This window comes from Cynocephalus volans, chromosome 11 (assembly GCF_027409185.1).
Source record: "Cynocephalus volans isolate mCynVol1 chromosome 11, mCynVol1.pri, whole genome shotgun sequence".
NCBI classification, from domain to species: Eukaryota; Metazoa; Chordata; class Mammalia; order Dermoptera; family Cynocephalidae; genus Cynocephalus; species Cynocephalus volans.
The window spans coordinates 119800018-119824889 of NC_084470.1; the positions used below are offsets into that span (position 1 = coordinate 119800018).

General features: G+C 35.4%; 1 protein-coding gene across 2 annotated transcripts in view; it reads left to right on the forward strand.

Annotated features, from left to right (window-relative positions):
- Window positions 1-24564, forward strand: part of NUCKS1 (nuclear casein kinase and cyclin dependent kinase substrate 1) — a 30490-nt gene extending 5926 nt beyond the window's left edge. The window contains exons 2-7 of one of the 2 annotated variants that reach the window (XM_063114088.1): window positions 10448-10497; window positions 11840-11945; window positions 15263-15318; window positions 17205-17357; window positions 18146-18295; window positions 19161-24564. In XM_063114088.1, coding sequence (XP_062970158.1) covers window positions 10448-10497; window positions 11840-11945; window positions 15263-15318; window positions 17205-17357; window positions 18146-18295; window positions 19161-19360 — 715 coding nt within the window. In that variant the 3' untranslated portion in view covers window positions 19361-24564. The remainder of the gene's footprint in view (window positions 1-10447; window positions 10498-11839; window positions 11946-15262; window positions 15319-17204; window positions 17358-18145; window positions 18296-19160) is intronic. The other variant, XM_063114089.1, reaches the window with a different exon arrangement.
- The last annotated feature ends 308 nt before the right edge of the window (window positions 24565-24872 follow it).

The window sequence follows — 24872 nt, forward strand, 5'->3', positions numbered from 1 at the left end:
ATAAATAAAGGATTTTGCTCTGTGGGGTTTTTGGTCAGTTTTTCCCAGAAATAGCAAGGCCACCTTACACAGTATGGTGAGACACCAGCCACATTATAGTCCATATGAATGTTGCCCTGGAGTTGTATGATTTACAGACAGTCTGCATAGCCAGATGGGTCGCTTTGCAACTTTGGCTACTTGAACTTAATTTATTTAGCATGCTGTAAAGGGTTAATTCTATTTACATTTTAAAAAAATTATTAGCTGCAAAGAGAAAGAAATGTGACCTCATTACTCTAGACTCAGAAGTAGCTTTTTGGATTGTGGAGACTAGAGCAGCACCTAGGAGACTTGCAAAATAGGAGGAAACCTTTGATTTAGTGCAAGACCGCTTTGGTCAAACTGGGTATCCCTTTGTTTTGTTGTGAAGAATCTATTACTATCTAGATTCTAGGAAGTGGAACTGATTGTTACCAAATTGCATTGCCATATTTTTTAGATAACTGAATAGCCATAATTAGAGGTCTTTGAAATACTTCAGATGAAGAGAGTGCCAAAGAGTGTTTTAACTGGGTATTGCATACTTTCAGGTGCTTCTTAGTGCCTATTTTTTGAATTGTGTACCTGTTTTATTATCAAGATGATCTTCAGGAAGAGTTCCTTTCCAGCTACCTTTGGTTGGAGCATAGAATCCTTCATCTGTCAAGATAAAATGACCTAGAAGATGAACTACCTGAAAAATTAGTTTGACTGAAAAAGTAAAAGTCCACTTTGCTGTCTGTTGGGCTGGGGCAACGGACACAGCTGCCTGTCTTCCAAGGACGTGCCCCACCTGTAAATATTCATAACAACCCCCCTTCATTTGAGTGATAGCTGCTTTCTTATGGAGAAACTTGCTTCTCTAAAGTTAGAGACTATCAGGAACTTTGCTTTTTGGGATTATATCAGTAAAAACAAAACCTCTTTTATATTTTGTCAGGAAGATCTAAGTCATTTTAACACAGAACTAGCCTTGATTTACAGCTTCAGAGCTTTGGATGAACCACAAAAATTCCACATCTACCTTAACTTCCTTCCCAAGAGATAGGATCTTAGGTCCACTCTGCAGTCCAGACCTGTCAAAAACCCTTTGACGCACAGTTCTTCTGCACTTAGAACCTATCAAGACACTTCTTCATTTACCTAAGTTTTACCCTTCTCCCAAACCCTTTAATTTTTTTTCTGCTATGTGAGATAGCCCATGCATCCTTGATGTGCTTCTCCTTCACTAATGAGTCAGTAAACCTGACTTTGTCAGGCTGCAGGTGATTGGGTTAGACAATTTGGAGGGTTCCACTTATGTTTCCAAGATTCTCTGCTGCAGACCAGGACTCAACTTGGTAATAACATGTACATCTGAGTTCCTTTCAGTCTCACCCATTTGAGGCTTCTCTGTCCTCAGCTGTGTAGATTTTGCACTAAACTTCTATTGGGAAAAATCTAACCTAATTTTCTTGATTTTTTCTTTTTTTGCTTTCTTTTATCTTGTGGCTTTGTTTTGAATTTTATATTTTAAGTGTAAATAAGAGAAATGATATAAAATACAGTGAAAACAATATGTCTTAGGCAAAAGGAACTTGAAGGTCAAGATGAGTGAAGCAATTGTAAGAAATTACCCTGAATTGAGTTCAGGCATCTTGGCCTCAATGAACTATAATATTTTTCTATCCTGAAAAAATCTGTTATGTGAGATTTCTTAATCATCTTTGAGGGTTAGAAGGGTGGAGGAGGTAAATGTCCGAGTTTTAAGGGAGGTCAAATAGTTGATATGCAGAAACTTTTTTTTTTTTTTTTTTTGGCAGCTGGCCTATATGGAGATCCCAACCCTTGACCTTGGTGTTTTCAGAAATTATAATAGCATTAGTTCTCTGGAAGGATTAGATTTGTGTACACTTAGGATAGGGAAGTTTGAGAGTCTGCACCAACAGTGGCCATGTGTGGGGTATGGGGTTGGATGTACTTGGGTTGGAAAATTGCCTTTAGCACTTATGGCTTGTCACAGTAAAGTTATTCAGCCTTTTTGAGTATTAGTTTCCTCAGATAAAACTGAAATAATGTTAATCAGATCTCCTTGTGAGATTGGTGTGAGAATTAAATGAGAATTTAGGTGAAGTAACAGGCACATCTGAAATAACTGCTGTTGTAATTATTAATAAAAGCCATGTATTCACAAAAAAATCTGTTGTATATAGATTAGTATTCTTCATAATGTTGGCTTCCAGGGGTATCTTAAAAATTTAATTCAAATTTTATGTCTAAAATACAGGTAATTTTGGAGATAAGCAGGTTTCCTTAATGCAAAACTTTCAGAGCTTTTTATATGTGAATATTCATTTTGTATGTTTACAGAGATGGTAATATCAATAATATCCAGTTGATCTGACTGGGAAATCCTTTAAAAAACCTGTATTGACAGAACACAAGTTGGAAGATTGTGTAATTAGATAAGAGAAATTTATACTTTTAAAATGATGCTTTTCCTTTTAATGAGCTGTGGTTTTATGTGTGTGTGGTGTCTGGCAGTATAGGATCCAATCCTTTGACCTGAGTGTTACAAGGCTGCATTCTAACCAACTGAGCTAACAGGCCAGCCCCTAATTAGCTGTGTTTTATTTTGTAGTTCCTGGGAAGAATTTCTTTAAATAAGCATTTATTGTTAAAAAGTTTAAATATCACTGATTTAAATGAACTCATTTCCCTTTTTAAAAAGTTTATTAGAGCAAAAGAATTCTGTGAAAATGCTGAATTTTTATTTCAACAAGGATTTTTTTTCTTGGTGGCTGGCCACTACAGGGATCAGACCCTGGACCTTGGTGTGGTAATACTGCACTCTAGCCAACTGAGCTAACTGGCCAGCCCCTCAACAAGGATTTTGACATGAGGTCCTTGTAAGTAAGATGGAGAAATGTAGGAAGAGTGATGATAATTCAGTGTGACAGTTTGTGCCTCAATAGCTGTACCTGGACAGGGCTAATAGATTGATGTGAGCCTGGAAGAATATTTCCACGGGTGCCTTAAAGGGCTCTGTTCTTGGCCTATCTTTTTATTAACGAAGAGGATGAGATCATTGGTGTGCTGATTAAATTTGCAGATAATATGAAATTGGGAAAGATTAATATGATGAAATGAGAGAGTTGGGATACCAAAGGTCTTAGATTATGGAAAAGGAGGTTTTAGCCATTGGAATTGCAATATGAAGTCCTGTGTGATGGAACAGCCCAAAAGGCAACTGAGTTTTTGGATTTCATTAGTAGAAGTATAGAGTAGAACAGGAAGAGGAAGGTCATAATTCTGATGTTTCTCCACCCCAACCCCCAACTTTTAAAAATCGTATTATTATGTTTAGTTCTGGGTACTACTTGATGGACTTTACTAAATTTGAGATGGTGGAGAGGAAAGCAACTAGAGCATGAAGAGAGAATACTTGAAATATGTCGTGTGTAAGTGTTAAAAAGGAAACCAATATTTAGCTTCAAAGAAAAAGTGGAAATTATATAAATTTTAAGGGATACTCGGAGGAGAAAAGGTTAGAGTTAGACCATGGTAATCCCAGCAGGTAGAACTAGATAGAACCAGTGAGCAGACATTAGAGACAGATTTCACCTCATTGTAAAGAACTATGTAATTATTGGGATTTTCTTCACATAGGCTGCTGTGGAGATCATGAGAGATCCCTTGTAGGATATTTGTTGACAGGATACAAGCTAAAAATTGGATTTAGATTATCCAGTAGCTCTAGTACATATAAACTCTTGGTGCCACCCTATTTTACCCCCTCACTCCTCACCACTACTGCCACCAGCACCAAATTTTGATAAGCCTTATGTGTGCTTAAACTTGTAAAAGTGATTTTAAAAAATGGTTTTTTGAGGCTAAAATAGGAAGGGATGTTATTCTTTTGTGGCCATAGGTCAATAACAAATTTTTTGTAAAGGTAAAAAACCAAAAACTACTTTGGAAGTCTCTTTGCAATTACTTTTCATTCTAAAGCAGTGGCTTTTAAACATTTATGGTGGGGTTCCAGTAAGAAATACATTTTACTCTGCAGTCTGCTGCACACAAGAACACAAACCTGAAACAAGTTCAGGAACTTATGGTTATTTATATACAATTTTCTCTGGTATTGTCTATTTTGCCTTTTTTTCCTTTTGAAATGCTGGATGTATACCAATAAATTGATTTCAAGATCCAGTAGAGGGTTATGACCTATAGGTTAAAAAGCATTGTTCTACGGGATCTCATTCGTATGATGAAATGAGATGTCTACCACATGGGTGATTAGTGAAAAGAGCTATTTTGGTTGTGTGGATTTCCCAAAACTCAAGATTTGAAAAGCATTTTAAGTGTCTAATGAAAAACTTGTTAAATTCTAGGAAGTTAGCAGTGTGGGGTTTTGGGGGGTTTTTTCTTTCCTGCATTGACGAGAACAACATAACTTCTTCAGGGCAAAAGTGGCAGTATAGTCAGCTTTAATTGAGCTAAGAAATATACTTTGATTGTCTAAAAGTCTCTTGAGTTTGATTTAAGAAAATGATTTTGTGTTCTTTAGTATAAAGAATGGGGTGTCAGTAATTAAATATGGGTTTGTATTTGACAGCTTCATTGTTCAGCTTTCTTCACCTGGAGTTTACTTGTTATTTCTATTTTCTGACATGCGGGCTTGTTACAAAGTAGAGCTGGATCGTGTGGTCTTAGTTGTTTTCTCATCTGTAAAATTAAGGGGGTTATATGAAATAATTTCAAAGGTGTGGCAATTCCATCTCTAAAATACCGTATGTGATCCTTGGCTCTTCAGAATTTTGTTTCACATACCAGGAATATAATTGTTTCTGTCTGCTATAAGAAAGAAAAGGTATTTGAGTAGACTTGTCACTATTTAGCAGAAAGAAGTTAATGAGTAAAAGGGTGGCAGCAATTGTAGGGAACTCAAAGCAGTTTAAAAGTAATAGGAACTTATTATCCCAAACAGATCTTTTAGTGCTCTTTGTCTAGCTCCACACTTTATCTTTCACTTTTGCACTTTATTATTTTTTTTGGCAGCAGGCTGGTATGGGGATCCAAAACCCCCTTGACCTTGGTGTTATTAGCACCATGCTCTACCAGGGGAGCTGACTGGTCGGCCTCCCACTTTTGCCCTTTAAACAGTTACAAAAGTGGAGGCTTCCGATCTCAAAGCCCTGTGGGGATCATCCAGGTTCAATGTGGCCAAGGTACACTTAGAATCTAGATATAGAGATTGTATCAGCTTTTAAAGTAAGAGCAGTCATATAGTTGAAGTTTTGGTGTTTCTATATTTTGTATTAAACATTTGTTTGTTTTCTTTGTTAGGCTGCAGTTTTTCTAACGTGAACTTTTAGACTTGTTTAGATGGAACTCCAGCTGATTTGAATGATGGTAATTGGTATAACTTGTTTGATGGCTTTAAAGTAGCTACTACTTGCTACTTTCTCTGGCCTAAATGGCAACCTGAAAACTTTGCCATAAAGTAGGAAATAATATAAATATAGGGAGGTATTTTGCTAATGCATTTTAATAAAATGAGCAAGAAGCCTTTTAATACAATCTTTCTAAATGGTACTAGAACCAATACTCTTAAAACTTGCGTATTTTTAAATCGTCATGTTAAAATATGAGTATTAATTGTGTGTGTTCAAAATTGTGGTGGTATTCTGGGTGGAACAAGTCAATGCTTGTAAGTAATAACAGCTATTATTTGTTAGGTAGTTATTTTATTCCTGGCACTCATTCTCACAACAATCTTGAGAGATAGGTATTGTTATTCCTGCTTTACAGATGAGGAAACTGAAGTTCAGTGAGGGGAAGTAACTTGCTCAAGGACATACAGCTACTAAGTGGCAGAGTCAGGATTTAAATTCAGTTCAAAAATCTGTATTTTTAACCTCTGCTACATTAAAATTTTGTATTGGCTTCTCAGTTCTAGTTGTTGGTACTCATTTTACACTCAAGAGTTAGTTTAGCTTTGGCATTTAATTTAAGTAATGATATTCTGATGAACTAAGAATGTTTCTTTGTTTTCAGCTAGAAATAGAACTTCCTATGCCCTAGGACTTAAATGTTATTAAGTGTTGGGTTTCTTTCTTTCTTTTTTTTTTTTTTAAAGATGACTGGTAAGGGGATCTAACCCTTGACTTGATGTTATCAGCACCACACTCAGCCAGTGAGCCAACCGGCCATCCCTATATAGGATCCGAACCCGTGGCCTTGGTGTTATCACCACCACACTCTCCCGAGTGGGCCACGGGCCGGCCCCTAAGTGTTGGGTTTCTATCCTAACATATCTTCTCAATTTCCAGTTTTCATAGAAACAAATTAATCAAAAATGTATTTCAACCCTAAATAAGGCAAATATCTACACAGTAGAAATAGTATGCTGTTTTGAATAATCATTTTTAAAAGGCAAGACATAGTTTGGGAAACGAACCAAATTATGTCATTATGCTGAGTTACTACAAATGACCCTTATTGCCACAGATCTTTTTTTTTTTTTTTTTTCTCTTTTTAGCATTTATGGATGGCTGCACTTAGTTTTGATCTTAATAAAACAGGATTTCTTTTTATACTCATATTTTGCTTTACTCTGGTTTTAAAGTTTTTGTGATAAATGACCATATAAGATAATTCTGAGAATTCTGTTTTCAAGTCATTGAAAGTTAAAATATTTTGTGTTTCAAAGGAAGGGATAGTCTTTCAACTTAATTTTGAAATTTAATTTCTTACATAATGTCAATGTAGTCTTATGGCATTTCTATAGTAATCTGTTGAAAACTAGGATAGAAAAAAATGTACTATATAGTAGACTTTTACATTTCTTAGATGTTTTTTGTTTGTTTTTTTGTTTTTTTACATTTCTTAGGTTTAAAGTAATAAGTTATTTAGTACAGAGGAAACTACGTTTTCTTTTGTCATTAAGTATGGTTGTTAATTAAGTGTCTAACAGGCTGAAAATGCTGGTGTTTTAGACATCCTCTCTGCTGATGACTTTTCTCACCCTTATCCTTTTGCACATGCCAAGTCTGTTCACCTATCAAACACATTTCTTGAATTTGGTATTCCTAATAAAGAAGAGACAACCCCTCTTCACAGGAAGATCACATTCAGTAGAAAAGACAGACATTTAGTAGATTATACAGTATTAATAAAGAATTAAGGGTGTTGAGAAGGAGGTGAGATTGTATCTGATATGGGTGGGAGTCATATGAACCGCATCCTAGGACAAGGAGCAAGAGGATTGGAGAATTATAAACTTCCTGGGTTGCTTGGTTGTTAAGCATCACAAGATGAGATAATGAAAGGTTTTAAGGAGAATGGATATTATCCTATAAAATTAAGCTTCCAACAGAACTCTTAAATGTGGCCCTTAGAGCCAACAGTTCAGAAAATATTTTTTGAGTGCCTACTTTTTACCTTGCCTTGTATCAGAAATGTGGATATAAGACATGGTTGTTATCTCCAAGAAGCTCAGATTAGTGAGGAAAATAAATGGTACAGTGATATGTGATAAGATGTGAAGTGTGCAAAGGATAGTTGACTGTTTGCAATAGAAAAGATAATCTTTCTGTTAAACTTTAATAATCAATTTAATTTTATAGAATATCTTTTAGATCTGTCAAGCAACTTAGGTCATCAGTTTCAACATAGGAGGAACTGAGATCCAGAGAAATTAAATGATTTGCTTGATGTTCTAGAACCAAACCCAGGATTCCTAGTAACAAAGATTCTGTGCTTTGTACTATATAATACCTTTCTGGAGTGTTTCTAGTTATGGCCTTAGAAAGTAGCCATCATTAGCGAATGGTTAGATAGGTTTTTTTTGTTGAACCCATGCTTATAGTCTGACTGCTAAAGCTAAAGCCAGGTACCTTTACTACTCCTTTCATGTCAAGGCCCTAAAGTAGCTAACATGTTTCCCCTTTTGCAAGTTAAATATTTTCAATTTATTCAATTGTTATACTATGATATGATTCAGTTTTTACAATATGGATATACTCATCACCATTCTGGTTGCCCTCCCTTATATAATCTCATAGGATATATATAGTGCTATGTGACACCCAGAAATTGGGTAATATTTTAGTTACCATCCCACGAGCATAGGATAAACTAAAATTATTATGCTTAATTATTAGAGATTAAGACTTAAAACTTCCTCTTCCAGATGCTTTCCTTCCCTTGGTTCCATGTCCTGTTTTCCTTGATTCTAAATAAGGCAGAAAATGCATTGCATTATGATCATTATACTGTTTTTCATGGCATTTGTCACTAAAAATTACTATTTTGCCAGAACATAGTAGGCATTTCCATACCAGCCCCAAAATAGTAGATTTCTGAATACAGTCCTCCCTAAGGATCCAGGGGGATTGGTTCCAGGATCCCCAGGGATACCCCAAAACCCCAGGATACTCAAGTCCCTTATATAAAATGGCATAGTATTTGCATGTAACCTTATGCACATCCTCCCGCATACTTTAAATCATATGTAGATTACTTATAATATATAATACAATGTAAATACTATGTAAGTAATTGCTATGCAGTATTTTTTTATTTGTATTATTTTTTATATATATTTTTGATCTGCAGTTTGTTGAATCCCTGGATATGGAACCCATGGATATGGAGGACCAGCTGTAGTGTTGTTGTTTTTTTTTAAGAAAGAAAAAATATATATATACATTTTTTTTTTTATTGTGGTAAAATATGCTTAGTTTGTCATCTTAACCATTTCTACATAGACAGTTTGGTACTGTTAAGTACATTCACATTGCTGTGCAACAAATCTCCAGAACTCTTTATCTTGCAAAGTTAAAAGTATACCCATTAAACAGCCAACTCCCTATTTCTGTCTTCTAGACCCTGGCAACCACTATTCGTATTTTTAAGGTTACCTTTCCTAATAGTATGGTGTATTTGATACTATAAACTGAGCTTCTTATAAGGGGGTCTTCAAAAAGTTCATGGAAAGATTCATATTATCTGTTTTGTGTGTGTGGCTGGATGGTACAGGGATCTGAACCCTTGACCTTGGTGTATCTTTTAATTCTGTTTTTCCACGAACTTTTTGAAGTACCCTTTATAAAAAATATAGTTGGAGGGCCAGCCCTGTGACTCACTCGGGAGAGTGCGGCACTGGTAGCGCCGAGGCCGCGGGTTCAGATCCTATATGGGGATGGCCGGTGCACTCACTGGCTGAGCATGGTGCGGACCACACCATGCAGAGGGTTGCAATCCCTTTACCGGTCAAAAAAAGGGAAAAAAATTTTTTTATATATATATTTATATATATATAGTTGGAGCATATTTTATAGTTTCGGTAGACTAAAGAAAAAGCAAAATTAAGAGCACTTTTTTTTTCTTCAAAGCTGAGGGTGTGATAATACCTTCCTTTACATGTAAGCCCCAAGCATGTTTTCAAAACATGAAAACATGTATCACCTGCCTGTATTATCTTTACATGTTATGATAGAAGGTGGACCAGTGCTCACATTCTGACTATCCTGTCTTTGAATTTAAATGGTGTCTTAACCATACAACCAGTAATATCCCCCTGCTTAGGTTTAAGTGTAGTTGATGGTGTATATTTCTCTTAATCTTTCGGTTCACTTGTATCCATTTAGGCCTACAGTGCATCTTTTATCTGAGGCTGTTTGGCAAGCTAGGCTGTTTAGGTGATAACATAAAAGCTATTAGGTATCTCTAGAGGAAGAATTTTTAACTTTTAAATTTAGAATACAAAGTAGGAAAGTGGAAATTAAGATTTATTCAAGATGTTAAAGCATGACTTACCTGGTAAGGAGTACTTAAAATCATTTAGAGGCAAGTAGGTAGATACATAGATTTGTAAGGCTTTCAAAAGTATATACCCTTTAATAAAAGCATCTTTCAAGTGGACCAGCCAGCTGACTTTTTTCCTTCCTTTCTGTGTAAGGCTTAACTTAATGTTACCATAATTTTTTGTGTATTATATGTAAGTATATTATATCTAACAATTGCTTTGGCCTTGAAAAAAGCTTATTAACAACCTTGTTATCGAGTATACATGTGTATGTGTATGTAGCAGTAAGAATAAAATAACATAATTTTGGCTTATAAATGTGATGTCTCTGTATAATGAATAAATATGGTAATTTGGCTCATTTTGCTATTTTTTATGGAAGTGTGTTTCAGGAGGTTTTGTGGGGAAGAATGATATTTGAGTTATCGCTGAGGATGAGAATTGTAGTTTGAAATACTTTAGATTTAAGCTACACTTCTAACAAAATGGGAACTGTTTTAGCTGAAGTGGGGGCTTTTAAATAATTTTCAGAGAGCTGGTCTGATTCTGTTTATGATACAGAAATGTGTGTTCTGATACCTTAGAAAAGTCCTACGTTTTTATGATCTTAATATGAATCTCTTCTTTCTACAGAAATAGGAAGGTCGTTGATTACTCACAGTTTCAGGAATCTGATGATGCAGGTAAGTTTTGTGATTTCAACAGATTGTAGGTTGGACTGACCAGTAGAGGAATCACTAGCTTATGTACTTTTTGTCACACTTTTGGAATAAGTTTTATTTTTTATTTTTAGAATATATCCAAATTATGTTGCAATCTGAGTCAACCAAAACAAAGTTGAACTTGCATGGATCTTAATTTTTTCTTATCTGGTTTTAGAGTCCAAGGTGTAAACATCCAATAATTATTTATTTATTTATTTATTGGCTGCTGGCCAGTATGGGGATCCAAACCCTTGACCTTGGTGTTATAACACCACGCTCTCTTCAGCTGAGCTAACCAGCCATCCCTAAATGTCCAGTAATTCTAATACAGTGTTTATTACTTAAGATATCTCCTGCTGTTACCACTGTAAAACTTGTACCTTGTATTAAGGGGTATTTAAGTTTTTGCATAACATATTAGTAACTAAGATGAGAGTCTATTTTATGGATCAACTTTGATTTGTGAACTAATTCATTGTAAAATGGTGTATCTTATATTGAGTTGTGTCCTTAATCTCATTATTATTTTCCAGATGCATTTACTATTCTTTTTTTCTTTCTTCTTAAATCGAACTTTACTTTATAAAGATAATATGTACCCTTTGGGAAAACTTAGAAAATGCAGAAAGGTATAAAGAAGAGTAAAAAAAAAATAACATATAATCCTATCCCCCAGAGATAATGCTAACATTTATTAAATGCTTGCTACATGCCAGGAATTGTTCTTAGTGTTTGTATTTAGTAATTTATTCCTTAGAGCAATCCTATTAATGTGGGATATAAACTGAGTCAGAGATATTATTCAAGGTTCCTTAGCCAGCAAATAGCTTTTTTAACCTTTTTGTTGACTCCTAGCTCTTTATCTTTTTTTTTCCTTTTAAAAATGTAGTGAGTAATACTTTAGTTTAAAAGTAATTTGCTTGGTAACAGAAATTGTGTTAGGATTGTAGAGTTATAGGTTCTTTACTTTATAAAATGCTTGTAATATAACTGTTTACTATAGTAATTTTCAAATAAATACTAAGATGTTGAACATGGGGAAATCTTTCATAAATTAAAAGGGTAGGATTTAAAATGATGAGATATTTGACTATAGATATGAAATACATATACATGAGGACTAGAGGGTAATATATGGAGTTAAAGTAGTGGGACTGGGGTGGAAAAGAATTTAATTTTTTTTTAAAAAGCTATTTGGGAAATCCTTCCCCTCTCACCATTTAAACAGTATGATAGATAATTATGTCGGTGAATACAATGGTGATTTTAACATGTGAAAATCATAATATAGTTAAATGAATTTGAAAAACCCTCTGTTTAGATGAAGATTATGGAAGAGATTCGGGTCCTCCTGCTAAGAAAATTCGATCATCTCCCCGAGAAGCTAAAAATAAGAGGCGATCTGGAAAGAATTCACAGGAGGATAGGTAGGAAGCATTGTTTTTCTGTTCCTGCTTATACTTTCACCACTCTGAGATGAGGGCAGTCTCTGAGGTTGTTGGAATCTCTGTATACTTTTGGAAAGTACTTATTGTCCACTTAATGTTTGGCATATTTCATGTTATCTCAGGTTGTGCTTCTGGGTCTAGAGGTTAGCTTCATTTAAAGTCATGAAGCTTGCTTCGATTTAACCTAAAATCCAAGGTGAGGTCCAAGAATGCTTTGCTGCTACCTCTGAACATAAGCAGAAAGATTAAGTATGTAATTTGTTACCTAAGGTTAGTATTGACGGTTTCCTTGTAGTGATAACAAAGAATAAGTGACTATCTCATTCAGTGGCAATCACTGGAAGAATCATAGCTAAAGCTTGTAGAATCTTAAGTTATATAGCCTGCTGGGCTTTACTGTCTTATAGTCAGTTCTACTTTGTTTTAATAACTTAATCAGTTTCTTTTCCCTTAATTTTGCAAATGAGTTCACTTGAGTTGTAATTTTAAGTCTAATTTTGCCTCAAAAGACCAGGATATTGTAACTTTTGCCTCTGTTTTTGAAGATATACACATACATTCTCACACTCAGTGTAGTGTAACCTTAAGACTTCCTTGATGACAGTGATGATGGTGATAATGATAGCTACCATTTGTGAATATTTTGTGCAATCTCTATTATGTGCTTTACATACATTATCATTTAATTCTCACAACATCTCTATTAGGGCAAGTAACAACTTACAGGGATTCAGTGATTTAACCAGGTTTACCCAGCAAATGGGCAAACAGGTTTTGAAACCGTGTCTGTTGGACTCCAAAGTCTGTTTTTTTAACTAATTAGCTATACCACTTCCAAATAATACTATTATGAATAAGTAGTTCAAAGAAATGAAATAATATTTGTCTCTAGTTCTTGTAACCTCTAATATTTTCTTTGCTAGAGAATTTCAGAAATATGCTTTTGAGGAAAAATAATACAAAATTACACTGTTGGGCGACAAGTCTTCCAGGGATTCATGTGTATTATTCTGTTTTCTGTTACTTATAACAGAATACCTGAAACGGGGTAATTTATAAAGAAAAGAAATTTATTTCTTACAATTCTGGGGGCTGGGAAGTCCAAGGTTGAGGGAGCATATTTGGTGAGGGCCTTCTTCTTGGTGTGGACTCTGCAGAGGCGTGAGGCAGTGCAGAACATAACATGATGAGGGAGGCTAAGCATGTTCACATGCTGCTTCTCCTTATAAAGCCACCAGTCTACTTCCTTGATAACTGATTAATCTATTAACCCATTAATCCATGAATGGGTTAATCTATTCATGTGTACATAGCCCTCATTTTCCAATAAACTTTTTTTTTTTTTTTTTTAAGATGACCGGTAAGGAGATCTTAACCCTTGACTTGGTGTTGTCAGCACCCCAGTGAGCTAACCGGCCATCCCTATATGGGATCCGAACATGTGGCCTTGGTGTTATCAGCACCGCACACTCCTGAGTGAGCCACGGGCCGGCCCTTCAAACCTCTTAAAGGCCCCGTCTTTCAAATACCATAGTTGGATTTCCCACCCCTTAATACTGCCACAGTGGGAATGAAGTTTCAAGATCAGCTTTGGAGGGGGAAGTTCAAACTATAGCACATAGTATATTTCTAATCCAATTTTATTTAGTAGCCTAATTTAGAACTATTTTCATTATATTCATTTATTAAATTCTCCTAGGAATGAGCTGCTTCATGGCATGTTATAATGTCTCATCGATGTAATTAATATCTAGCCTAAATGTTTTCTTGTTAGCAGTCATTTGATTTTATTATCCTCCCCTAAGTGTCAGGAATGATCGAGATAAATACAGTTTTTATTCCCATTTACATTAAGTGCCTCTTATATTTATTCCCTCGGACCTGTGTTGATTTTTCTGTTGGTCTCCACTTGAATGTTTGGCTTTCTCTTGACTTTGCTTTAATGGCACTTAAGGATTAATAGTCTGTGTAAACTCAGTAGGAACTAGAGAAAATAATATAATTCTTTATCATTGTGTTAGACTTGTGAATTAAAGATTTATTTTGCACACAGCCACATAGAAGAGTCACAGGTTTCAGAAATTATAAAGTGTCTTGAAGTCAGATTGCTTGGTACAGAAATTTGGTTTTTGTCTTTGCCTAGGAATCTTGGGTTCAGTAGTTTGACATTTGAGTGTTGTCTAGATTATGGGGAATACCAAAAGTTTATTTATAAGACCTGCTGTTTGAGAAAGGAAAGCTATGGAGACAGGTGTTTTTTTTTTTGTTTTGTTTTTTTGTCTTTTTTGTGACCGGCACTCAGCCAGTGAGTGCACCGGCCATTCCTGTATAGGATCCGAACCCGCGGCGGAGCGTCGCTGGGCTCCCAGCGCCGCACTCTCCCGAGTGCGCCATGGGCTCGGCCCTATGGAGGCAGTTTTTATGTACGAGTGTTTCTTTTTTGTTTGTCAAAATTTCTCATGAAATCATAAAATTTTAGCACTGAAGAGCACCAAGTGATTTGTCTGAGATCATACAACTAATTAATAACAAATATGGGACACTAGAGCACAGATTCCCAAGTTAAAACTTGTGAGGACATAATATGTGTATGTTTATGACTTTAAAAATTGTTTTTAAAAACTTTCCATTGAGCTTTGTAGCTCCTTAACTTATTTTACTTTGCAGAGTGATCTTAAGCTCACTTTTATTTTTTCCACAGTATGAGGCAGGCCAATATGTTGATGTTTCTGTGCAAAGAAATACTGGAACCAAAAATTATTAGGAGTTAAATTGATTTATTTTCATTTTGTTTTAGATAAATTTTTAGGCATATCGTAAGTTACGTAAGTTATATGTCTGAACTCCAATTCCCTTTAATAATATTAGGTATTTTAGGTGTTATTTGCATCTACATTTAGTGATTATTTTTTGCCTAATTTGCCATTAGCACATTATATAATTTGTTTTTAGCATTTTTATGCTCTGCCTCTGTTGACAGAGGATATTTTTCTTGTTAAATACTCTCGTGAACCAGACTGTACTCATACATGAGAAATTTTCACCCTGTGTTGAGATACCTTCTTTTTTCCCTTTGGGGTTTTGGAAGCAGTGTTTTCCAAAGTAGATAAAATTGTGCATATTCATCAGCATCTCCGTAAAGTGAGGAAATAATGGAAGCAGTTTCACTCCTTGGCATCTGTTTGAACATTTTGTGTATAAAAAAGGTATTTTTCGATGTTCTTCTGAAGTCAGATATCAGAGATCTATGTTTACTTAGACTTTGATCTAAGCACTGTTTCCCTTTCTCTTTATAGTGAGGACTCAGAAGAAAAAGATGTGAAGACCAAGAAGGACGATTCTCACTCAGCAGGTAGTAAACAGGTTTTAATGTAATAGGTATAACTCTATTCATATATTTATTTATTAGACATGTAACAGTGATTTTATATGCTAGGCACTATTGCAAATGGTGGGATTACAAAGATATCTCCATCTTCAAAGAGCTAATAGTGATTTTTAATCCTGGTGGATTGTTAGAACCACCTATGACACTTTTTTAAAGTACATATTCTGGGCCCTGCCCCAAGATTCATATTCAGTGGGTCTAGGTGGGATGCTGGGGCTTTGTTGTGAAAGTATCTACAGATTACTCTCACGAAGAGTCAAGATTGAAAACCATTTACATGAACAACTAAAAGACATCAAACTACAGAATAATAGATATATATTTATAACACTAAGTAAAATAAAGGTATAAAATGGGGGGAATGATTGACTGGGTTGAAAAGCAAACAAAGATAAATTTCATTCTCACTCTTTTTGGCTGGGGAGTAGTCTGTTGAAATGGTAGCCGTAAAGAAAGAGTTTTTGTAAGAATTTTAACTTAAAAGAATTAATGTGAATTAATGAGGAGTCTCCATGGCCAAATAAAATGTTCAATCCTGATGACTTGACTTATTTTTAGTATTTATTTTTAAGTTTAACTCTTCTAAGAATTGTGAGTTTTATTTCATATTGCTTCCAGTCACTTTAGTTTTGACCTGTGTTTACTTGCTGTTTTCTTTCTGGATCTCCCTTTAAATGAAACTGCTGTTTAGCTAATATGTAGAGGGTAGACAGGGTTCCACTAAATTCACTCCACTGAGCTGTTTTGCTTTCCTTCCTGTTCAAGGATGTTTTCTCGCTGTCTGAGTTGAAAAGAACTTTTATTAACCTTATAATCTTGTGATAATATAGTAATACTGTATATTACCATTCGTTTACCTTGTGAACCCTAATTTGAATTTCTTACATTTATTAGTTGAAAACTTTAAGATAAACAATTATACTAGTTTTAGGCACAGCTCCTACCAGGTGGGTTTAGCTTTGGGTCTGCCAAGGTCAGTTTTATTCTCTGTTTATCTCTAGATGAGGTTTTTGACAGAACAGTGACCAAGGCAAGGCTCACAGGACTAGGAGTATTTTCAGAAGAACGACAGCTAAACCTTAACAGAATAAGGGAGACTAAAAGTTCAAGAAAAGGGCTATAGAGACTAATACAAATGTAGATTTGTCTAGAGGCAGTAGGCTGGCAGCCTTCCCTTTAAAAGCAGATTTATTCACAAACACAACTGTGTGTTGAAATTTTTTTTTTTTAAGTAATAGGCTATAGAATATGAAAGTAAACTTTTTATAAACTTGTTCAAAAGTCTTTAGCTAATTTATCTAAATATATGTTTTAAGTTTTCTTCAATCCCCTCTAAATTGAAATGATCACATCCCATTCATTGTAAAGAGTAGTAGTTTGACATTTGTTTAGGGTTTACATGTTATATACCTTAGAATAAAGGTCATTGGAAGACATTCTTCCCCTCTCATACTATTTTTTAAAATATTTTTCTAACTTTAGCTTCTAAAAACAGTGAACATAGATTTGAATGTCATTGAGAATTTTAGAGCAAAGCAATGATACAAGTTTAAAGTATGTCACAGGAAATGTATTCACACTGTAATTCAGCTTTGTCATTGCTTAAAACTACATGCCTAAGTTATTTTACATGCAACAGTGAGTACATAGTCTTATTCAAGTTTATTCTTTTTAAATTTTGGCTCCCCTTTTATATATTTTATGGGAATTTCTAAGGATAGAATTTACCCTTTTAGAATGAAATAAAGCTGCAGGCTGTATGTCATATTGGCCACTGTGTTGGCTTTTTCAGTCAGCTGTCAAATACAAAATTCTTTGATCATTGCATCATGATAACTTTGGTATTACAGAGGACAGTGAAGATGAAAAAGAAGATCATAAAAATGTGCGCCAGCAACGGCAGGCAGCATCTAAAGCAGCTTCTAAACAGAGAGAGATGCTCATGGAAGATGTGGGCAGTGAGGAAGAACAAGAAGAAGAGGATGAGGCACCATTCCAGGAGAGTACGTGAAGTTGGCTAGTGTACTTTGGTTGTTTGATTGTGATTGTAGTTTCTGACTTTTATTACTTTGGTGTTCTCTAAGATGCTAAATGTTATAACCGGTCCCTTAAATTAAGTAAATACTCCCTGTTAAAAGAGATGACTGTGGTGGTGGTAGCCATTAATATTTTTAAAGACTCTCATGATTGTCCACAGCATTTGCAGTGGTTATACTCTTTATTTAATAATGTTTGTTCAAACACAAAATGCACAGTAGTTAGAGTAGTAGTAACATTGGATCTTGGCATTTGAGATTTGTATTTTGGCCTGGCGGAGGAGGTTGTAGATATCCTCGCCCCACAAAAAATGTTAACAGAATTTAGATGTTTCACAGGTTATTCAAATTAGTTAATTATATGTATTTTTGCTTTGTATGTAGTTTTCTTGTTTCATTCATTCATAATTGGACAAAAAATCCAGGTCAGTTCAGTCCCATTTCCCTGGTGTCACTCAGTATAATATGGGAATGATGGAGCTTCCAAAAGTTATTTGATGATTTTAGTTTTTACTCAGATTAACTCTTATCCCTTCCTGTTTTCAACTTACTCTTCAAACAAAGTCAATCATGTAACCTTCATGTGAGGTACTTGCTAAACTCATTTTATAGATGAGGCCAGTGACAGCTCCAACCAAATTGGTAGTACAGCTACAGATAGAATCCAAGAGTGATTCTTAGCACACTCTCTCCCTTTGTTCACTTGGAAGGATGTGTACATTAAGTTGGACGTTGAAATTCTTCTTTCCTCTCAGAAGATTCCGGCAGTGATGAAGATTTCCTAATGGAAGATGATGATGATAGTGACTATGGCAGTTCAAAAAAGAAAAACAAAAAGATGGTTAAGAAGTCCAAACCTGAGAGAAAAGAAAAGAAAATGCCTAAGCCCAGGCTAAAGGCCACAGGTGAGCTCTGCAGAAGTGAAATTAAATTATTGCTTTAAAAAATTTCAAGAACCAGTACTTTCTCTGCAGAAATTCTTCATTAGGCCTTGGCATTGTCCTCATATTTAACAGGAATACAAGAAATCTGAAAGGATCCTGTCTTCTACATCTAAAAGTATCACTTATTAATTAATAAGGACTCCAGCCCCTCCAAGAGTCTGGTGGACTTAGCCCTGTTCTTCAACAACTGCCATACATAAGCAAGATTTGGAAATGACCTATTGTGTCAGACACAGTGGTAGAAACACTGTTCAATGTAGCTATTACTGCTCTTTTTTCCTACAGTCCCAGCAGTGAGTGAAGACTTGAAATTGTGAAAATGCACGAACATTTAAGTTCTCTGTTCTGATCTCCACCCTTTCCTCTGTGCTGTTAGAATAAAACCACACTTGATGACATGGATTCATTTTCTCTGAGCCTTAGTGGTTTCTGCCAGATGTTCTTTTAGTTGGAAGTTAGTTTGTTAATTAAATCAGAAATCTGGATTTGCTTTTTGTGTAAGTGGTTTTATTCTGGCAAAACTAGTGATTTTTAAACTTTTGCTCATCACTACTTACTGTTGGGAATGATAGAACTATCAAAAGTTATTTGATGCTTCAGTTTCTATTCTCCTCCCCTCTTTTTTACTTGCTTTTTAAACATAAACAACTTTTAGTTTCACAAGCCATTAAGGATGATGTGCATTTTCTGTAGTGTCATGTTTCTTTATTAAAAGCATTACTACTAACATAACAGTAGAGTGTTGGTAAAAAATTATTGGAAACTACTGCAGCATAAAAGTATTTTTTCTCTTTTCTTCCCCAAATTGTTATTTTTCTTCTTTCAGTAACACCAAGCCCAGTGAAAGGCAAAGGGAAAGTGGGCCGCCCCACAGCTTCAAAGGCGTCAAAGGAAAAGACTCCTTCTCCCAAAGAGGAAGATGAGGAACCAGAAAGCCCTCCAGAAAAGAAAACATCTGCAAGCCCCCCACCTGAGAAATCTGGGGATGAAGGGTCTGAAGATGAAGCCCAGTCTGGGGAGGATTAAAAGTGATGATGGTTTGGGGAGAGATTTTATTAAAAAAAGAAAAAAGAAAAAAAGAGGGGAAAAAAGAGAACCTACTTAAGATAGAACATGGTTTTGGCTATGGCTTGACTCATGGGCTTTCAGTGCTTTTTCCCATTTGTTTAAAATAACATTTTCTCTCTCTCTCTCTTTTTTTTCTTTTCTTTTCTTTTCTTTTTTTTTTTTTTTTTTAAGAAAACCATTGTATGTTTAAGTGTTTAAGTTACCTTTTTGTCTGCTGGTCTTCTCTTTGCCACTACTCCCCTCCCCCACAATGAAAGCCATGTCAAATTAATCACTGGATTGACTGCTTCATCTTTTTATTTTTAATGGAAGGTGTACCACAGTTGTAAAGCAATAAGAGTTGAGATGAACACTATGGAAACTTTGCTTTTTGCTAATGATAGCAAGTTGAACAGTAATCAAAAACGTAGAAAGGTTTTAGTTAAAAATGACCGCTTCATTCTCTACCTGGACTTTTAAAAAATTAATTGTCATCTAATATGAGTTTATATTGTCTTTATAAATGTCTAAAAAAATCATGACTTTGAACTTCCACTGATGAGGCAGGTAGGAGAAAAAGATGAATTCTGAATTATTATTGAAAGTACTCATTTTTACCTTGGAGAGAGGGCAGGAAATGGGGGTACCTGACCCTGTCTGAGGGTGTGGTTTTCTTTTTTTGTTTCATCACTTATCTCTAAGACACTCAGAGCCAGTGATCCTTTTATCCTGCTACTGTCTTTAAGGAGCTAAAAAAAAAAAAGGAGGGGTGGTAAAAACTGAAACACTCTTGTTTTATATTTCATTCTCTAATGATTCATGTTTTAAAAATATATATGTATCCTGTTTTTCAGATAAAATTTTACCAAGGATCCCCCCCAAAAAACCAAAAACTCCCATGCTAGAATTTAATCGGCAGGATCAGCCTACACATCATTGTGGATTTCTTCTCAAACTGACAATGTTTAGGTTTTAAGCAAATAAAATTCCAGTTAATGTGAAACTAATCACAAAGAGTTAAGATTTTTCCTTCATGAAAACAGAGTTGAAATTATTTTATGCTATAAATGTGCATTCAGATCCCATGAACCATGCTTTGTTTTTATTTGGAGATAGAACATTTTCCTTTTCATATGTGGATCTTCCTATTTCTTCATAGAAATGTGGTATGAAGTACATCTCTCTACTTCCCAGTGTTCACCTACCCCCAGTGCCTATCAGTTTTACTATACGGCACTATTTTCCTGGCTCTATTCTTCACTTCCTTCCCATCCTGTACTTGACGAGAGTATGTTAAATGCTGCTCCCATACTGTTTGGTTTGCTTTCTTCTTTTTAGTTAGTCCGACCCCCTGCTTACTGCTCATATTGCTTAAAGCAGGAGACTGGGACTCAGCAAGATGAGAAACCATGCATTTTAGGAAGCCTATGTGCAGTTGATAACAGACTTTTTGCCTTATGAAAGCATTCAGGAGATAGATCCATAGGTTTGATCATCTGCATCCTGATACCATGAGCTATAGGAAGCAAGGTTTAGGAGTCCTAGTATGCTAATAAATAGAAAAACTGGTGAAATTTAACTTATGCCTTTTAATCTGCATTTTCTTCCTCAATATCCTCCTTTTGTGGTTTTCTTTCTGTCTAAGTGACAGCATATTTTTCTCAGAAAACATGGCTTTCTTGCAGGTGTTCCTAGGACAAAGGGTTACTTACGGAGTATTTTCACTCTGATTTTTAGACACTTTAAAGAACATTCTTACTCTGATTTTTTTGAAACATGCAGTGGCAGAGAGTCATTTCACTGTTGCACTGCGTGTTAAAGAATGGTTAAGGAGTTTTTAGTACATGGCCAAAAATACAGGACTTGAACATAAGTAGCAGTTGGGTTATTATCTTTCACGATGGTTAAATTTATAGTTGTGAACTTTGTAATGAGGATGCTAAGAATTATTCTGTTTGCTTTAGTGGGTTTATTCAGGTCTCCATCTTTAACAAAAAGGTTTGTGTTCATATAGTAAAAAACTGATCAGTGTTTCCACCGTGCACTTCTATTTTTTAGGGGTTTATAACTTTGTCTTACATTCCTAGTAACATTTGGGCTTTCCTTAGTTATGTTTCATGAAGATTGGGGGAGGGCTCTTTTAAAACTTTAGCCTCGATTTTTTTGTGTAACAGCCTCTTTAATACATTTATCTGCACTAACATCTCTGATTGTGATATACGCACATACTTTAGAGATAATCATGTCTTCTGGGTTACTTGTGTGCATTTGATTGGGCTTCTTGTTTAGAGTCCCTTTTAAAATTAATTCATTAGGTTGGAAAATGTATTCTATATATCTAGTAGACTGGACAGAGGATCTGTGTCCCCAAGTGAGATAGGCTCTGAATGACTTTTGGTTTCTCCACTTTTTATTGATTTAAAACACTCTAGTCTTCCCCTAAAATCATGCATGCAAATAGGAGGACAGTTGTGGCAACTCAACTGGAAACAGGTGCTCAATAGTCAGGCTTGGTAGTGATGTAAGGATGTATTACAAGCTATAAGCCGATAGTGACTGGCCATTGGCACCATCCTTGACTAAACTTCCTCTTTTTCTAGTGTGCCTATGGCGAAATGGCAATAGCATTCACTGTCTTATTTTACAGTGCTCAGGAAGTGGGACATTAACTCTGAAGGTGCTTGTTTGTGTGATCTGAATTCTCTATTTAGCTCTGCTAGGTTTACCTCTATAACATAGATTTCAGCAGCTGCGCTGACTGACACTACATTCTAGTTCTTAAGATTCTTTTTATCCTGACCCCACCCCAGCTAGAAATGGGTAGCTTACATTTTATTCAGTCTGTCTGCTGTTGATTTTAGCTCTCCCCACCTCAGATCAGAATTAATGTAGTGGGCCCAAAGGATACATTTTAATTTCAGTAATGGTAGATTTGTCCTGCTTTCTGAACATCTCCCTCTTTCATGTCACCACTCCCTATTGATTCCATAAAGGAAAATTAATGGGTGTTTCCTCCTTTAGGGAGATGATGAGTGGAAATCTTTTAATTTTGAATAATAATAGTTGATTTCCCTTATTGCAGGAGCTTTGATATTGATATTTCACAATAACTGGTTTGCCCAGTTCAATCCTCAATTCAGTAGTAATTCTTGGTATTGGTTCAAATAGCATTTTCTTGTAGATAAATCAAGAGTGGAATTTGAAGTTATAATCCAGTAAAGTTTTTGACACTCTTGTGTCAGCTAAACTGAACGTGACACTTTTTTTTAATGGTTCTTTTTTTTACCCATGAACATTCAAGGAACAAGTGGATTTTAGTGTATTGGTTGGGGAAGGGAATAGTGCTTTTCTTTAATCAAACTTCAGTTTAGGAGATGCTTTGAGAGTGTTAGAAAGGCAAGAGCAGAATTTAATACCAGGAGCAATGGAGAAAGTTTTATAAAAGATTATGTGGCCGTTGTTGCTGTTCTAAAGAACAAGTACTGGTTTGAGCAGTTCTTTCTTTGCCTACATCACCAGTAGCTGCACTGAAAAGAAAAAACTATAAACTTAAAAGTTTGGAAAAGACAAAACCTGGCCTTGGTCTTTATGGTATTTAGACCAAGATATTTAGAACAAGTAATTACACATTTTCTACCAAGGGAGAGTGAAAGTATAACAAGCTGGTTGCTCCAGAGGTTAGAAAATTATCCTATTCTCTGGATGAAGCTGGGTTTACTTGAAAATGGAGAATTGGTTTATTTTTTGAGTATTGGAACATCAGAATATCTATAGGAAAGTTTCAGTCTCAACCCATTTTCCCTTTAGTCTTGGATAAACTCGATACAACATGATTCCCTGTTTGAATCCCAAATCTGTAAGTTACACTTTTTTTCAAAGTCTAATTCACAAAATTCACAGTGGTGCTGACTGTGTATTAACCACTATTGAGAAAAATCCCGTAAACCTGCCTGTTGCCATGCCAATGAAATGACTGAACTGGTGACATCTGTCTGAGCATGCTTCGTGTGGCTGGTAGAATGCCACCGTTGTGCATACTCTTTGAACATCAGGGGTGAAGGGAGGGTTTTCTAGATTATGGGGGGAGGGTAAAATTGGGATTTTTTGTTCCTTTTTTGATGGGGTGTGGGAGTATAGTACTCAGCTTATGCCCCAAAATAACATGTATAAAAACCCCTGAAGTATTGTGTGAATGTGTGTGTGAGTGTGTGTTTGTATATGTCTGGCAGTTAAACCTTTGTCTTCTGGAAATCAGTGAATTCTTTTCTTTTTTTTTCCTCCAGAAGTATTTGTTACAAGATTTGTAAATAAGAGCTCTACTTAGTTTGTTTACCCTGAACGTGTTGCAGCAAACCTTATATGCCTAATTCCTGCAAGGTTTAAGGAAAGACTTTAAGACTTGCCAGGTTAAGCAGCAGCCAAGTTCTCAGTAATTGTTTGCCTTGATTCATCTTTTAGACTTTTCATTTTGCCAGCTCTAAAACTCCCAGTCTCCTTGATTTTAGTTCTTAATCTTTTATATTCTGAGCAGGAAGGGTAAAAAAAAGAGGAACCTGCTTAAATGTATTAATTAGTCCATGAGCTGAGACCGGGGCATCCCTTACTTCATACTGCAATGTTGCTAGATACATGATCAGACACCAGAGGGTTGGGCATTCTTGCAATACCTTAACAGTGCTGAAATCTGCAGCATGGTACTAAGGAAGTTAAAGTTTGAATGTAACCACTTTATTTAAAAGTTTTTTTCTTTAATTTAAATGAAATAGGGTTGAAGTGAACATGATTTGTTGACCATGTTCGTGAATTATAGATGCAACATGCATTGGTAGAATCGTGTGATGGTCTTTTGTGATACTTAATTTTCACATATCCCAGTCTCTGTATGTATCTGCATAGACAAAGAAAAAACAAACTCCTGCTTTGCTTTTATTGAAGGGTTTCCAGGACTGCGTGTCTGCTCCTGAGCTCTGTTTTAAGTATGTGTATCCTTCGCTTGTATTTTGTATTAAAAAATAAGAAAAAGAACCCTTTATTGTTGAGCATGTTGGCATTGTCCCCTTTATTTTTTTCTCTTTTTGGGACATATGAAGCAAGTTATTCTTTTTCTGTATCTTTTTTTCTTTTGTAAACTTTTTGTTTTGTTTTGTTTAAAAATGGCTTTATAAAAGGGCTTTTATAACCCAGACTTGTGCTCTGTGTACTTCTTGTAATACTTTAAAGCGTATACAGTTATTTATACAGCTGATTACCTTGGCCTATCAGCTCCCAGTCCAGCCTGACTTTGTGAGGAAACTTTCCCAAATAAATTATTTAGGAAATTTAACAGTGACTGTCCCTGTTGTTGTAAAAGAAAATCATGTCTCAAAAGTCAATACAGTACCTGAGAGCATGGAATCCAGAGGCAGTTAATTTACTAACTTTTGATTAAGGGAGCACTGGACTGGGTGCATGAGGATTCCTAATTAGCTATTTTTCCTCATGTTCCTATCCA